This window comes from Bufo bufo, chromosome 1 (assembly GCF_905171765.1).
Source record: "Bufo bufo chromosome 1, aBufBuf1.1, whole genome shotgun sequence".
Classification (NCBI taxonomy): Eukaryota; Metazoa; Chordata; class Amphibia; order Anura; family Bufonidae; genus Bufo; species Bufo bufo.
The window spans coordinates 446,209,479-446,224,561 of record NC_053389.1 but is presented as its reverse complement, the minus strand read 5'-3'; the positions used below and the strand labels follow the sequence as shown (position 1 = coordinate 446,224,561).

Sequence of the window (15,083 nt, the reverse complement as noted above, 5' to 3'; positions counted from 1 at the left end):
AGCCAGCAGCAGATCATGCTGTCTAAACAATACACTGTCTGTATGGGGATGAGCGATGGAATTAGCAATTACTCCAGTCCTGCAAGATCCTCACTTGTCTCGCACTCCGGTGTGACCAAAAAGGGTCCTCGTGGAGCGGCGGTTTAACGGGGTTCCGAAGGTGCACTCGGTCCCCCATTGCCCGCAGACCTGTTGCTTAGCTTTGGGAATGAGGATCTGTGTTTGACCTCATTCCCAGGGCGGCTTTACTAGATGGGTGGCTCCCTGCTCCTAGTCTGCCTTGAGCGCCGAGCTGATCACTCGGTGCTCGACTGGTTGGTCTGTCGGTCATGTGACGCTGGCCACGTCACATGACCCTCACTCCCCACTATAAATACAGGCAGCCTGCTGGCCACAGGTTGCCTGTTAATTTAGGTTCCACCTGTGATTTGGTCTTTCCTGGCGTACTTACCTCCTGCTGAATTCCTGACGATCCTCTGCCTGCTCCTTGTGTACTTTGCTGCTCTCCTGGTATTTGACCCCGGCCTCCTCCTGACTATCCTCTGCTGACTCCTTTGGTACTTCACGTCTCTCCTGGTATTTATGACCCCGACTTCTCCTGACAATTCTCTGCTTGCTCCATTTGTACTTTGTAGCTTTCCTGGTATTGACTCGGTCCGTTCACGTCCTGTTTGTCTGTCTGTCATCCCTGCACTTATTCCAAGTTAGGGATTGCCGTCCAGTTGTCCCCTGTCATTAGGACTCGCGAGGCAAGTAGGCATGGCCAGGGGTAAGGGTGGAGCGCAGTGGTCACTTCCCTCCCCCCTGTGTGTGTGTGTGTACGCGACCGTTAAAGGCGGTACAGGTTATGCGTGTCTCCACTGATACACCAGATCCGACCCCTTTGCGAACCGACACGGGGATGCGTTCGTGTGTGCGCCGGAGGGGAAGACTGCCGGGGTCTCGGGGCCAGGTTGGTCGGGCTAGTGGCAGTACGCCGCGGCCGGGCTTGTCTACGGCACCTCTTGCGGATTCCTCTTCCGGATGGTTCGTTGTTGCCTTGCATTACATGTCCATACTGTGAAGAGGATTTACATGCAGCGGTCTCCTCCACAGCAGGCAATTGCTGGGAAGTAGCGCATCCTTCCCGTCGTCTGCTCCACTGAGCACTGTAAATGTCCCTTTACACAGGACCATTATAAGGCACGAATGTTCATACAAATACTAGTTCCCGATAATTGGCTCATGTTAAAGGTGCCGCCGGTCACCTGATGCACGAGCAACCACTCGTTCACTGGGGGAATTTATGCAGACGTATAAATCATCATTTCTGTGTAGCAAATAGTGCTGTATAAACAACTATCTGTTGCCCAGAAACAATGATTTTCTAGGGGATGAACGATCACTAGTCCTCATATAGAGGAGATGACTGCTTCATGTAAATTCAGCTCACAGCTCCTCAAACGAGCAGGCAATAATCGGGAAGGAGAGGTTCCTTCCCGATAATTGCCTTCTCAGTTGGTGCATGTAAATGCTCAATAACTTGGTCATTATACGGCAGAGCGAAAATCAGTGCATGTGTGTCATGCCAGTCCTGCAAAGAGAGCAGAAATACCCAAGAAAACATCAATTTATGGTATATCCACACACAGCAAACATTTATCTGAATGCTGCTTGGAGAAATCCATGCAGATGCTGAAGAAAAAAAAAAACTTCAGGTCAATGGGACTTTTCACCAAAATGTTTTCAGCAAAAGTTTGCTATGTGTGGATTTACATAGATAAACTGCAGCCTAACTAATCAGTTACGTGAGACAGAGATTAAAAGAGTTATTCAACCAGACAGGGGAGTTGGGCAGCCAATAGCAAGGAAGCTCGTTCCTGTCGCGGCTTGCTATCGGCTGCCCCCTGTCACCGGATGTTTTGATCCGCACGATGGGGAGATGCAGTGGCGGCCCGGGGGGGGGGGGGGGGGCATCAGGAGCGATGTGGGTGCCGGGGAGCAGGGTAAGTATAACCTGTATGTGGTGCCCGGGCATTTTGGGGGGCGTTATAGGGTTTGGATAACCCCTTTAATATGTGAAAAATGATCACTTATTTAAAATGAATTAGACTTAGCACAGAAAACACATCTTACAATCTTTCATATTTCAAGTAAGTCACAAATGCTATCTTGATTATACTTATTACAATTATTAAATTGTAAGTCACTGCCAAGGAATGATACATACAACTGCAACTGTTATCTCAGAACTTACCTCATCTGGGTTATATGACCGTCTTTGAATCGTGTTATTTCAGAAATATTTTGTGCCAGACTTGGTGAGAAGACAAAGTAGCTCCATAGGACAGAGCATGCCTTCTTAGCTACTTTGTAGTTACCAATTTGATAAGCACTCTGTAAATAAGAATATTGGTTATTCAAACCACATGAGAAAAAGACTCTGCTAGATAAACATTGTAATTAAAGGGGTTTTCTGGGGCATAAATATTGATGACCTATCCCTAGGATTAATATCAGACTTCCAGTACCCCCACCAATTAGCTGTTTAGAAGGCATCTTCCTTGGTCTGTGATGTCATGTTCATCAGTCACCCTGGCCTGGCCTTTCTGCAGCTCAGTCCACGTCTATTCAAGTGAATAGGATTGAGCTGTAATCCCGGCACAGCGGCTATACAATATATCGTGCTTTGCCTGGCATATAGTGAACAACACTTGCCCAAGTACCGCAGCCCCCCCCCCTAACAGCTAATCATTGGGGTTGCTGGGAGTCAGACTCCCACCAATCTGAAATTTAAGCACTGAGAAAAAACCTTTAATTTCGATAGATATTTTCCCCCTACCATATATGCAGAAAGTGATACCTTTGTGCCTTTAACCCCTTAGTGACCATCCATATGACTTTTTACAGCGGTCACTAAGGGGCCTTAGGCTAGGCCATCACCTTTTTATGGTAGCCTAGTCTAAGCTCTGCATGGGTCTCCAGTGCACCTGAGAGCTGATGCTGCTTGAATCTCAGCTGAGAGCCAGGCTCCTGCTCTAATAGAAACATAGAAACATAGAATGTGTCGGCAGATAAGAACCATTTGGCCCATCTAGTCTGCCCAATATATCTGAATCCTATGAATAGTCCCTGGCCCTTCTTATATGAAGGATAGCCTTATGCCTATCCCATGCATGCTTAAACCCCTTCACTGTATTTGCAGCTACCACTTCTGCAGGAAGGCTATTCCATGCATCCACTACTCTCTCAGTAAAGTAATACTTCCTTATATTACTTTTAAACCTTTGCCCCTCTAATTTAAAACTGTGTCCTCTTGTGGTAGTTTTTCTTCTTTTAAATATGCTCTCCTCCTTTACTGAGTTGATTCCCTTTATGTATTTAAAAGTTTCTATCATATCCCCTCTGTCTCTTCTTTCTTCCAAGCTATACATGTTAAGGTCCTTTAACCTTTCCTGGTAAGTTTTATCCTGCAATCCATGTACTAGTTTAGTAGCTCTTCTCTGAACTCTCTCTAGAGTATCTATATCCTTCTGGAGATATGGCCTCCAGTACTGCGCACAATACTCCAAGTGAGGTCTCACCAGTGTTTTGTACAGCGGCATAAGCACTTCACTCTTTCTACTGCTTATACCTCTCCCTATACATCCAAGCATTCTGCTGGCATTTCATGCTGCTCTATTACATTGTCTTCCCACCTTTAAGTCTTCTGAAATAATTACTCCTAAATCCCTTTCCTCAGATACTGAGGTCAGGACTGTGTCAAATATTCTATATTCTGCCCTTGGGTTTTTACGCCCCAGGTGCATTATCTTGCACTTATCCACATTAAATTTCAGTTGCCAGAGTTCTGACCATTCTTCTAATTTTCCTAAATCCTTTTCCATTTGTCGTTTCCCTCCAGGAACATCAACCCTGTTACATATCTTTGTGTCATCAGCAAAAAGACAAACCTTACCATCGAGGCCTTTTGCAATATCACTTATGAAGATATTAAACAAAATTGGTCCCAGTACAGATCCCTGTGGAACCCCACTGGTAACATGACCTTGTTTTGAATGTTCTCCATTGACTACAACCCTCTGTTGTCTGTCACTCAGCCACTGCCTAATCCACTCAACAATATGGGAGTCCATGCTCAATGACTGCAGTTTATTGATAAGTCTTCTATGTGGGACAGTGTCAAAAGCCTTACTAAAATCTAGATATGCGATGTCTACTGCACCTCCACCGTCTATTATTTTAGTCACCCAATCAAAAAAATCTATAAGATTTGTTTGACATGATCTCCCTGAAGTAAACCCATGTTGTTTTTCATCTTGCAATCCATGGGATTTTAGATGTTCCACAATCCTATCCTTTAATAGGGTTTCCATTAATTTGCCTACTATTGATGTCAGACTCACTGGTCTATAGTTGCTCGATTCCTCCCTACTACCTTTCTTGTGAATGGGCACGACATTTGCCAATTTCCAATCTTCCGGGACGACTCCTGTTACTAATGATTGGTTAAATAAATCTGTTAGCGGTTTTGCCAGCTCACCACTAAGCTCTTTTAATAATTTTGGGTGTATCTCATCAGGCCCCTGTGACTTATTTGTCTTCACCTTAGACAGCAAACTTAGAACATCTTCCTCTGTAAAGATACATGCATCAAACGATTTATTAGTCATCCTTTCTAGTGGAGGTCCTTCTCCTTTTTCTTTTGTAAAAACTGAACAGAAGTATTCATTAAGGCAGTCGGCTAGCCCTTTATTCTCTTCTACATACCTTCCGTCCTTTGTTTTTAATTTAGTTATTCCTTGTTTTAATTTCCTTTTTTCATTTATATATCTGAAGAATGTCTTATCCCCTTTTTTCATAGACTGAGCTAGTTTTTCTTCTAATGGGCCAGATCGGCAGCGGCACTGATCCAGGCCGTTTAAACCCTTAGATGCCATGGTTTATATTGACTGCAGCATCTTTGTGGTTTAGAGATAGGGAGCTCCCTCGTTCCCCTATGTCTTCAAATGGCAGCCAGGGGACTTAAAGGCTATGTACACCTTTGGAGCAATTTTTTGTTACTGCATTGTTCTCTTTTTGGGCTCAAAAACATTTTTCAGTTGGTCTTAATTAAAAATATGAACCTCTGTCTCTGTACAGGCTTGTAGTAGCAGGATCTGAAATTTTACTCTGTTCCGTCAGGCAGCTCAGCTGACGGCTCCTTATCTCTGACTTTATTAACACTCATTATAGCTCAAGTCTTATCTTACTGATAAGAATGTGGCTTAAATAAGTATTTTATGACCTTTTAATAATTTAGAGATAAGGTTTATTAGATGACTGCACAAAGGGAAAGTAAGAAGTACATTCACACAGCTAGACAAACAGTTAACCCTTTGTGATGAAACGGCTCAATATTTTTAATAAAGACCAACTAAAAAATTATGTATTGCCCAAAATTAGTAAAATACAATCATAAAAAAATTGCCCCTGAAGGTGCACAGCCTGCTGGTAACTGCCAGTATAGCACTGATCGTATAATACACTATACTGCATAAGCAGTGGTGCATTATAAAAGCAATCAAAAGATCACTTGGCACAATTCCCTTTGTGGGACTAGTAAATGGTTAAACAAAAGTTAAACAAAGTTTTATAAAATAAAATGCCATTAAAAACTACAACTTGTCCTGCAAAAAACAAGCCCACATACAGCTACATAGACGGAAACATAATTCTAGCTCTTGAAATGGGACAACGAAAAAATAAAAAAAACTATTGCTTAATCACTAAGGCCCAAAACAGGCTAGTCATTAAAAGTGCGGAGAAGAGGGTGCTCCATAATTTGCAACTTTTTAATGCAACAATTAAAGCATTAAAAAAATCTGTAGCCCTTTTCACTTCAATAGAACAAATAGTGGGTGACCTTAATTAATACTTATCTTTTAATATCCAAAGAAAATAGTAGCCCATTAAAGATAACACACAAACAATCGCACACAATGGTGCAGACACATATAACACACAATGGTGCAAATTCAAAGTTGCTGAACCATACCAGGGGAATGTCATCAATGGTAATTAACGCAAGAAGGATATTGGTAGGGATCGGAGGGGATCCATGTGCTGGATCTCTTCCCCTACAAGTCCCTACTCCAATTCATCTATCTCTACACAGGGGGTGTAAAACGCCTGGCTCCTTAAATGTTCCTTCTTATCCCTACGCCACGCCAGTTGACTGCCCAGCTTCATCAGGGAGAGGGATACAACAACCAGAACTGGTATGAACAAAGATTACCATTGATGACATTCCCCTGGTATGGTTCAGCAACTTTGAATTTGCACCATTGCCTGTTATATGTGTCTGCACCATTGTGTGCGATTGTTTGTGTGTTGTCTTTAATGAGCTACTATTTTAATTGGATATTAAAAGTTAAGTATTAATTAAGGTCACCCACCATTTGCTCTATTTAATTGCTCATTATTGGGTACCCAATTGTCTGTAACCATAATTGACCATTAATTCCTATGGTTGTGTGAATAGCCCTTTTCACTTCCAAGAACACTGCCACGCGATTTTAAAGAGGTTTTCCCATGACTGACATTGATTGCCAATTCACAGGATACGTGAGAGATGTCTAAGTGCGAGAGGGAACCATCAGTGGGACCCCCATCGTTCACAGTAGATTGCAGAGAGGAGTTTGAATGGTATGGTGGTCCAGCACGTTTCCTGTTGCTCCATTAAATGTCTATGGGGCTGCTGAAAACAATGAGTACTCAGTGCCATAAACACTGAAAAAGCACACCACTCAAGCTCAATCATCACTCCATTCAACTGCAGTGAGGAGCAAAGTGTGGGGGGCTCAGGAAACCTCATCAAATGAAATGGTATCTATTTAGTGTTATTTTACTGTTTGAACTGACTGACAGTGCACTAGAGAAGAAGCTGGGTAGACATGCCCTAGGTTAACGCTTTCATACTGGCAGTACCCATCGCATATCGGTCATATCAAAAAGTCCAAATTCCCAGTGGTAGAGTGTATTCTGTGGGAATGTCTGCAGGCAAATCGTCAGGTTGCTACTGGAACACTACTTTGCTTGCTATATACCTGAGCTAGATAGGCCAAAGTCGCAGGTACTGACAAAGGGAGAGAGGCAAGGATTGGTTTGGTTGATTCTCCTATCGCATCTCCAAGAAGGCGTCCATCTGCTGCATATGCCGCAACTGCAAATATGTATTTCTCATTTTTCTTTAGACCTTTAACTTCCAATAAGATATTAGCATTTGCTGGAACCTGTTGATGAAGTATTTGTGAGCATTACTGCATGGTAAAAATACTGCTCATTTAAGGCTAATTTCACACTGGCGTTTTGGCTTTCAGTTTGTCAGATCCGTTCAGGGCTCTCACAAGCGGTCCAAAACGGATCAGTTCTGCCCTAATGCATTCTGAATGGATAAAAATCCGCTCAGAATGCATCAGTTTGCCTCCGATCAGTCTCCATTCCGCTTTGGAGGCGGACACCAAAACACTGCTTGCAGCGTTTTGGTGTCCGTCTGACGAAACTGAGCCAAACGGATCCGTTCTGACACACAATGTAAGTCAATGGGGACTGATCCATTTTCTCTGACACAATCTGGCACAATAAAAAACGGATCCATCCCCATTGACTTTCAATGGAGTTCAAGACGTATCCGTCATGGCTATAGAAGACATAATACAACCGGATCCATCCTGACACACAATGTAAGTCAATGGGGATTGACCTGTTTTCTCTGACACAATAGAAAACGGATCCGTCCCCCATTGGCTTTCAATGGTGCTCAAGACAGATCCGTCATGGCTATAGAAGACATAATACAACTGGATCCGTTCATGATGGATGCAGACGGTTGTATTATTGTAACGGATCAGTTTTTGCAGATCCATGACGGATCCGCAAAAAACGCTAGTGTGAAAGTAGCCTAAGACATCAGGGAATGGTGCAGCTACTGGACTTGGCCAGGTACACCTGGAACAAACTGCAACTTTATGGAAATCTACAAGCACCCCCCCTTTTGTAAAAATTAGCTCTTAGATGTTATATTCTGAAAAGTACGTAGTAATGAGAAATAAGATTAATAAAATCATATTCTGTACATCTTTTACGTTTTCTGCTCTTATTATATACACTGCGTGCAGAATTATTAGGCAAATGAGTATTTTGACCACATCATCCTCTTTATGCATGTTGTCTTACTCCAAGCTGTATAGGCTCGAAAGCCTACTACCAATTAAGCATATTAGGTGATGTGCATCTCTGTAATGAGAAGGGGTGTGGTCTAATGACATCAACACCCTATATTAGGTGTGCATAATTATTAGGCAACTTCCTTTCCTTTGGCAAAATGGGTCAAAAGAAGGACTTGACAGGCTCAGAAAAGTCAAAAATAGTGAGATATCTTGCAGAGGGATGCAGCACTCTTAAAATTGCAAAGCTTCTGAAGCGTGATCATCGAACAATCAAGCGTTTCATTCAAAATAGTCAACAGGGTCGCAAGAAGCGTGTGGAAAAACCAAGGCGCAAAATAACTGCCCATGAACTGAGAAAAGTCAAGCGTGCAGCTGCCAAGATGCCACTTGCCACCAGTTTGGCCATATTTCAGAGCTGCAACATCACTGGAGTGCCCAAAAGCACAAGGTGGGCAATACTCAGAGACATGGCCAAGGTAAGAAAGGCTGAAAGACGACCACCACTGAACAAGACACACAAGCTGAAACGTCAAGACTGGGCCAAGAAATATCTCAAGACTGATTTTTCTAAGGTTTTATGGACTGATGAAATGAGAGTGAGTCTTGATGGGCCAGATGGATGGGCCCGTGGCTGGATTGGTAAAGGGCAGAGAGCTCCAGTCCGACTCAGACGCCAGCAAGGTGGAGGTGGAGTACTGGTTTGGGCTGGTATCATCAAAGATGAGCTTGTGGGGCCTTTTCGGGTTGAGGATGGAGTCAAGCTCAACTCCCAGTCCTACTGCCAGTTTCTGGAAGACACCTTCTTCAAGCAGTGGTACAGGAAGAAGTCTGCATCCTTCAAGAAAAACATGATTTTCATGCAGGACAATGCTCCATCACACGCGTCCAAGTACTCCACAGCGTGGCTGGCAAGAAAGGGTATAAAAGAAGAAAATCTAATGACATGGCCTCCTTGTTCACCTGATCTGAACCCCATTGAGAACCTGTGGTCCATCATCAAATGTGAGATTTACAAGGAGGGAAAACAGTACACCTCTCTGAACAGTGTCTGGGAGGCTGTGGTTGCTGCTGCACGCAATGTTGATGGTGAACAGATCAAAACACTGACAGAATCCATGGATGGCAGGCTTTTGAGTGTCCTTGCAAAGAAAGGTGGCTATATTGGTCACTGATTTGTTTTTGTTTTGTTTTTGAATGTCAGAAATGTATATTTGTGAATGTTGAGATGTTATATTGGTTTCACTGGTAAAAATAAATAATTGAAATGGGTATATATTTGTTTTTTGTTAAGTTGCCTAATAATTATGCACAGTAATAGTCACCTGCACACACAGATATCCCCCTAAAATAGGTAAAACTAAAAACAAACTAAAAACTACTTCCAAAAATATTCAGCTTTGATATTAATGAGTTTTTTGGGTTCATTGAGAACATGGTTGTTGTTCAATAATAAAATTAATCCTCAAAAATACAACTTGCCTAATAATTCTGCACTCCCTGTATTTGCTGAGATTTGCCCCACGCTAATGGCATATTTGGCATCAATGAAATGAGAGAGTTGGAGACAATAAATCTACGGCAGTTGACTATTTGCATTTCTTTTTAGCCTGCTATAAGCAGCCATACATTTGCATCTCTAATGGTTTAATAAGCCTAATCTATGCTCACTTGTAGTTACGTTGACGTGTTTCCAGACGTTGCACTCTCTCATCCATCACTCACAATGGGGATAGACAGGGAAACTAGTACAAGTGTAGTCCGTGCCCAGTGTAAGTGAATGGAGACCGCTAATGGATGGGACCCTCCACCAGCGGCCATTTTGGGGGCGTAGCCCTAGGAAGCAGGTAAACAGACCTTCAAGTAAATATAAATTAGGCATATTATTTATTATTACTAGCTGCCTGCATGTGATGTTCCCAGCCCATGTGCAGCTAGTAATAGATAAGGGCTAACCCCTTTAAATTTTGTGTCACTTCAGTAAGTGGCATTTATCATGTAGAGAAAGTTAATACAAGCCACTTACTAATGTATTGTGATTGTCCATATTGCTTCCTTTGCTGGCTGGATTAATTTTTCCATCACATTATACACTGCTCGTTTCCATGGTTACATCCACCCTGCAATCTAGCAATGGTGGTCATGCTTGCACACTATAGGAAAAACGCCGGCCTATTTGCGGTCTGGGACCGTGGGAGTGCACATAGGCTAGTGCTTTTTAATATAGTGTGCAAGCACGGGCACCACTGATGGATTACAGGGTGGTTGTAACAATGGAAACAAGCAGCAAAGGAGACAATATGGATAATAACAATATATTAGTAAGAGCCTTGAATTAACTTTCTCTACATAATAAATGCTATTTGTTGAAGTGAAACAACCCCTGTAAGTTTGATTTGAATGAACAACCATTTACAATACTAACAAATGAAGTATAAGGCTAAATGCACACGATCAGGATTGTGTGCGGAGAATCCGCACCGTAGGTCATGTACATTGTATTCTATGAGAATTTGAAATTCTCAATACACACGATGCAGATTTTTCAGCGCGGATTTTGACCTGCAGTGCGGATTTTAAAATCCACAGCATGTCAATTTATTTTATTTTTCCTGACCGGATTTTCTTCATTTCTTCATTCACTTAGTGAAATCCGCATGTGGAAAATCAGCACCAAATTCGCACCAAATTTGCAATTGATGCGGATTGACAGGACGGATTTGCCTGCGAACACCTGCGGATTTCAGTGCGGATTCTCCACACATGAATCCTGAACATGTGCATGTACCTTAAAGGTATTTCCATACATTGTAATATCCTTTATCTACAATATACAGAATATCACACAAAATGTTAAGAGATTTACCTGCTCTCCAGTTCCCAAAAGAGAATGATCATTTAACCGTACTTTTAAGTTGGGGCCTGTTACACACCGCCCAAATAAAGAGTACCAGGCCACCTATAAAAATAAACAAACATGGAAATATAGTAAAAAATATTGTGACAAATCAAGGCAAAAAGATTCATGGAAAAACAAAAGGCTGTTAGATGGAAAATATACAATATCTTAAAAGCATCTGTCAGCAGATTTGTACCCATGAAACTGGCTGACCTGTTACATGTGCACTTGGCAGCTGAAGGCATCTGTGTTGGTCCCATGTCCATATGTCCCTGCATTACTGAGAAAAAATATGTTTTAATATATGCAAATGAGCCTCTAGGAGCAACAGGGGCGTTGGCGTTACACCTAGAGGCTGAGCTCTCTCTGTAACTGCCCCACCCTCTTCACTTTATTTGACAGGGCCAGGCAGTGAAAACGTTGCTCCTAGAGGCTCAAATATATATATATATATATATATATATATATATATAGTATATATATAACATTGGGTGTCATTTATTAAACAGAAATACGCCTAAATTAGGCGTATTTCTGCCACAGATTTTCGACTGTTTGCGGCTTCTCCATGCTCCTGCCAGGTCTAAAAAAGTGGCCGTGGCATGGGCATGGAAAGAAAGGGGATGGGCCAGCCGGTCCATCTCATTTACCATTTTCTATGCCTGCTTTAGGTGTAAAAAATTGTCTAAATGTAAGACAGCTAGGAAGCTGGCAACTACATCTAGAACTGGCGCTGGATGCGCCAAAGTTATGGAGAGACCTGCGCTTCTTCATAACTGCGGCGGATCAACCATCAGGTATAGGGGTTATTAAGACCGGCGTCTAAAACGCCGGTCTTAATAAATGTGCCCCATTGTTTTTCTCAGCAATGCAGGCACATAGACTGCCTGTCCAAAAAGAAAGTCGCCACCAAAAAAAAAAAAAAAGATTCTCAATGGGGTTAAGGTCTGGACTCTGTGGTGGCCAATCCATGTGTGAAAATGATGTCTCATGCTCCCTGAACCACACTTTCACAATTTGAGCCCGATGAATCCTGGCATTGTCATCTTGGAATATGCCCGTGCCAGCAGGGAAGAAAAATCCATTAATAGAATAACCTGGTCATTACGTATGTTCAGGTAGTCAGCTGACCTCATTCTTGGAGCACATACTGTTGCTGAACCTAGACCTGACCAACTGCAGCAACCCCAGATCATAGCACTGCCCCAACAGACTTGTACAGTAGGCACTAGGCATGATGGGTGCATCACTTCATCTGACTCTCTTCCTACCCTGATGCGCCAATCACTCTGGAACAGGGTAAATCTGGACTCATCAGACCACATGACCTTCTTCCATTGCTCCAGAGTCCAATCTTTATGCTCCCTAGCAAATTTAAGCCTTTTTTTCTGGTTTGCCTCACTGATTAGTGGTTTTCTTATGGCTACACAGCTGTTCAGTCCCAATCCCTTGAGTTCCCTTCGCATTGTGCGTGTGTAAATGCTCTTACTTTCACTATTAAACATAGCCCTGAGTTCTACTGTTGTTTTTCTTTGATTTGAGTTGACTAAACGTTTAAGTGATCGCCGATCACGATCATTCAGGATTTTTTCCTGCCACATTTCTTCCTCGAATACGATGGGTCCCCACTATCCTTCCAGTTTTTAATAATGCAGTGCACAGTTCTTAACCCAATTTTAGTAGTTTCTGCAATCTCCTTAGATTTTTTCTCTGCTTGATGCATGCTAATGATTTGACCCTTCTCAAACAGACTAAAATCTTTTCCACGACCACGAGATGTGTCTTTCGACATGGTTGTTTAAGAAATGAGAAGCAACTCATTGCACCAGTTGGGGTTAAATAACTTGTTGCCAGCTGAAAGATAATCGCCCATGCAGTAATTATCCAATAGGAGGCTCATAACTAATTGCTTAGTTAAATCCAGGTGGTGACTTTTTTTTTGGACGGGCAGTGTATGAACATGGTACCAACACAGATGCCTTCAGCTCCCAAGTGCACATATAACAGGTCAACCAATATCATGGGTAGAAATGTGGTGATAGATGCCCTTAAACACCTGTATCACTTTCAGATCAAAAAATATTATGCAAGATCATGTAAAAAAAAAAAAAAAAGGGAGAGAGAGAGAAAAAAAGACTTGTATACTTCGAAACAGTAATTTTGGTCAAAATACATAACTCCATTTGTCGCTTTACTTCAACCACATTCAACCAATTTTCAGCATTAGATCAGTGTTTGGATGTAATGACAAATACATTTTACTTTTTCTAGTTTAACACTTTTTCCCTTTTATTTTTTTTTTATTCTTTTATAGGTTTTTAGACCCAAGTGGACTGAATAAGTGCATGCAGCACTACATGAAAGGAGGTTTCCAGCTGAGAATAAGAAAGGACATTACTTGCCAATATACAATGATTACTGAATATGTTCCCTGTCTCTAGTCAAAAGTAAGCAGTCTGATTGCAGGAACAAGTCGTCTTTGTGTCGTCATGCCCACACTGTCCATGAGTTTCTGCTTTGTATGCCCATTTGTGGATGACTATTGCATATAGAGATATGTGCATGTCCATGCACTATGCCGACACATGATTATTGTATGTCATGCAACCTCCATGTTTGTGATGTCTCGAGGACAACCTGTACGTGCAAGGGGTTATCCCATGTGTAATCTAAAAACTGAAAATCAAATATTATATAGTATGTGGCAATGTCTTTCTAGCAAACTTAGAACCAGCCCTGTACCTCACATGGATCCAGAGATCTGCCCATACAATGCTGCAATTGCTCTGTTAGATTTATTTCGAGCTGGCATCTCAGGGGGGTGTCCTTTCTGATGCAGCTGGTGGTAGTTGAAGGATGGAACTGAGCAGGTATGTTAACCTCAGTGAGTAGGGCAGAGAAATTTGAAAAAGGGCAAACAGCTGATGACGCTGTTTCTATGATGACATGGGACAGAGCGCTGACCCCAGGGAAACACCTGAGCTCTCCTGTTTCCATAACTCCCATTGTAGAGAATAAAAGCTGCAAAAACAGCGTGGCAGAACAAGCTACGCTGCTTCCGTAACCCCGGCATGTTCTGCTACTCTGTGTGTGTAGCTCTCATTATTACAATGAAAGTTATGGAAACAGCGGAGCACCGGCTTGCTGAACTGTTTCCGGCTTGCTGAACTTAGTCCGAACCGCAAGATAGGACAGTCCCTTTAATCAAAAGGCAGGGATTCTTTATAGTAACAGCAAGGAGACTATGGAATTGTATAAATGTCTTTCTTGAAAAATAAAATTGATAATATAATTTTCGGTACAATATTTCTCAAGATAAGGCATTGATCCAGGGATTTTTCCCCCTTATTTGGGGCTGATGGCATTTGCCTCCCATGGATCAAAATGGTACGATTTATAGGTTGGACTTGATGGACATGCCTCTTTTTTCAGACTTATCGACTATTTTATGATCTCTCTTTAGCACACCCTAAGGCTACTTTCACACTCGCGCTTAGTGCGGATCCGTCATGGATCTGCATAGACTGATCCGATCAGATGATACAAACGTCTACAAACGTCTCTTTAACATAGCCAAGACGGATCCGTCTTGAACACCATTGAAAGTCAATGGAGGACGGATCCGTTTTCTATTGTGCCAGATTGTGTCAGAGAAAACGGTTTGGCTCAGTTTCATCAGACGGACACCAAAACGCTGCAAGCAGTGTTCTGGTGTCCGCCTCCAAAGCGGAATAGAGACGGAATGGAGGCAAACCGATGCATTCTGAGCGGATACTTTTCCATTCAGAATGCGTTAGGGCCAAACTGATCCGTTTTGGACCGCTTGTGAGAGCCCTGAACGGATCTCACAAACGGAAAGCCAAAACGCGAGTGTGAAAGTAGCCTTAAGAAGTAACATCAGTAACAGACAATATTATACAGCAGTACAAAGCAGTTATAGAAAGCTAGTAAAACACTTAGCGGCCAGCAGCACCTCTGTGCATCTCTCTGCCTCTGTC

At 42.4% G+C, this 15,083-nt stretch overlaps 1 protein-coding gene across 1 annotated transcript in view; it reads right to left on the bottom strand.

Moving 5' to 3' along the window:
- Positions 1–15,083, bottom strand: part of CFAP54 (cilia and flagella associated protein 54) — a 405,582-nt gene that overhangs the window by 295,535 nt on the left and 94,964 nt on the right. Inside the window, exons 22-24 of the mRNA XM_040408225.1 lie at positions 11,053–11,145; positions 7,068–7,253; positions 2,237–2,376 (exon numbers count right to left, since the gene is read on the bottom strand). Coding sequence (XP_040264159.1) covers positions 2,237–2,376; positions 7,068–7,253; positions 11,053–11,145 — 419 coding nt within the window. The remainder of the gene's footprint in view (positions 1–2,236; positions 2,377–7,067; positions 7,254–11,052; positions 11,146–15,083) is intronic.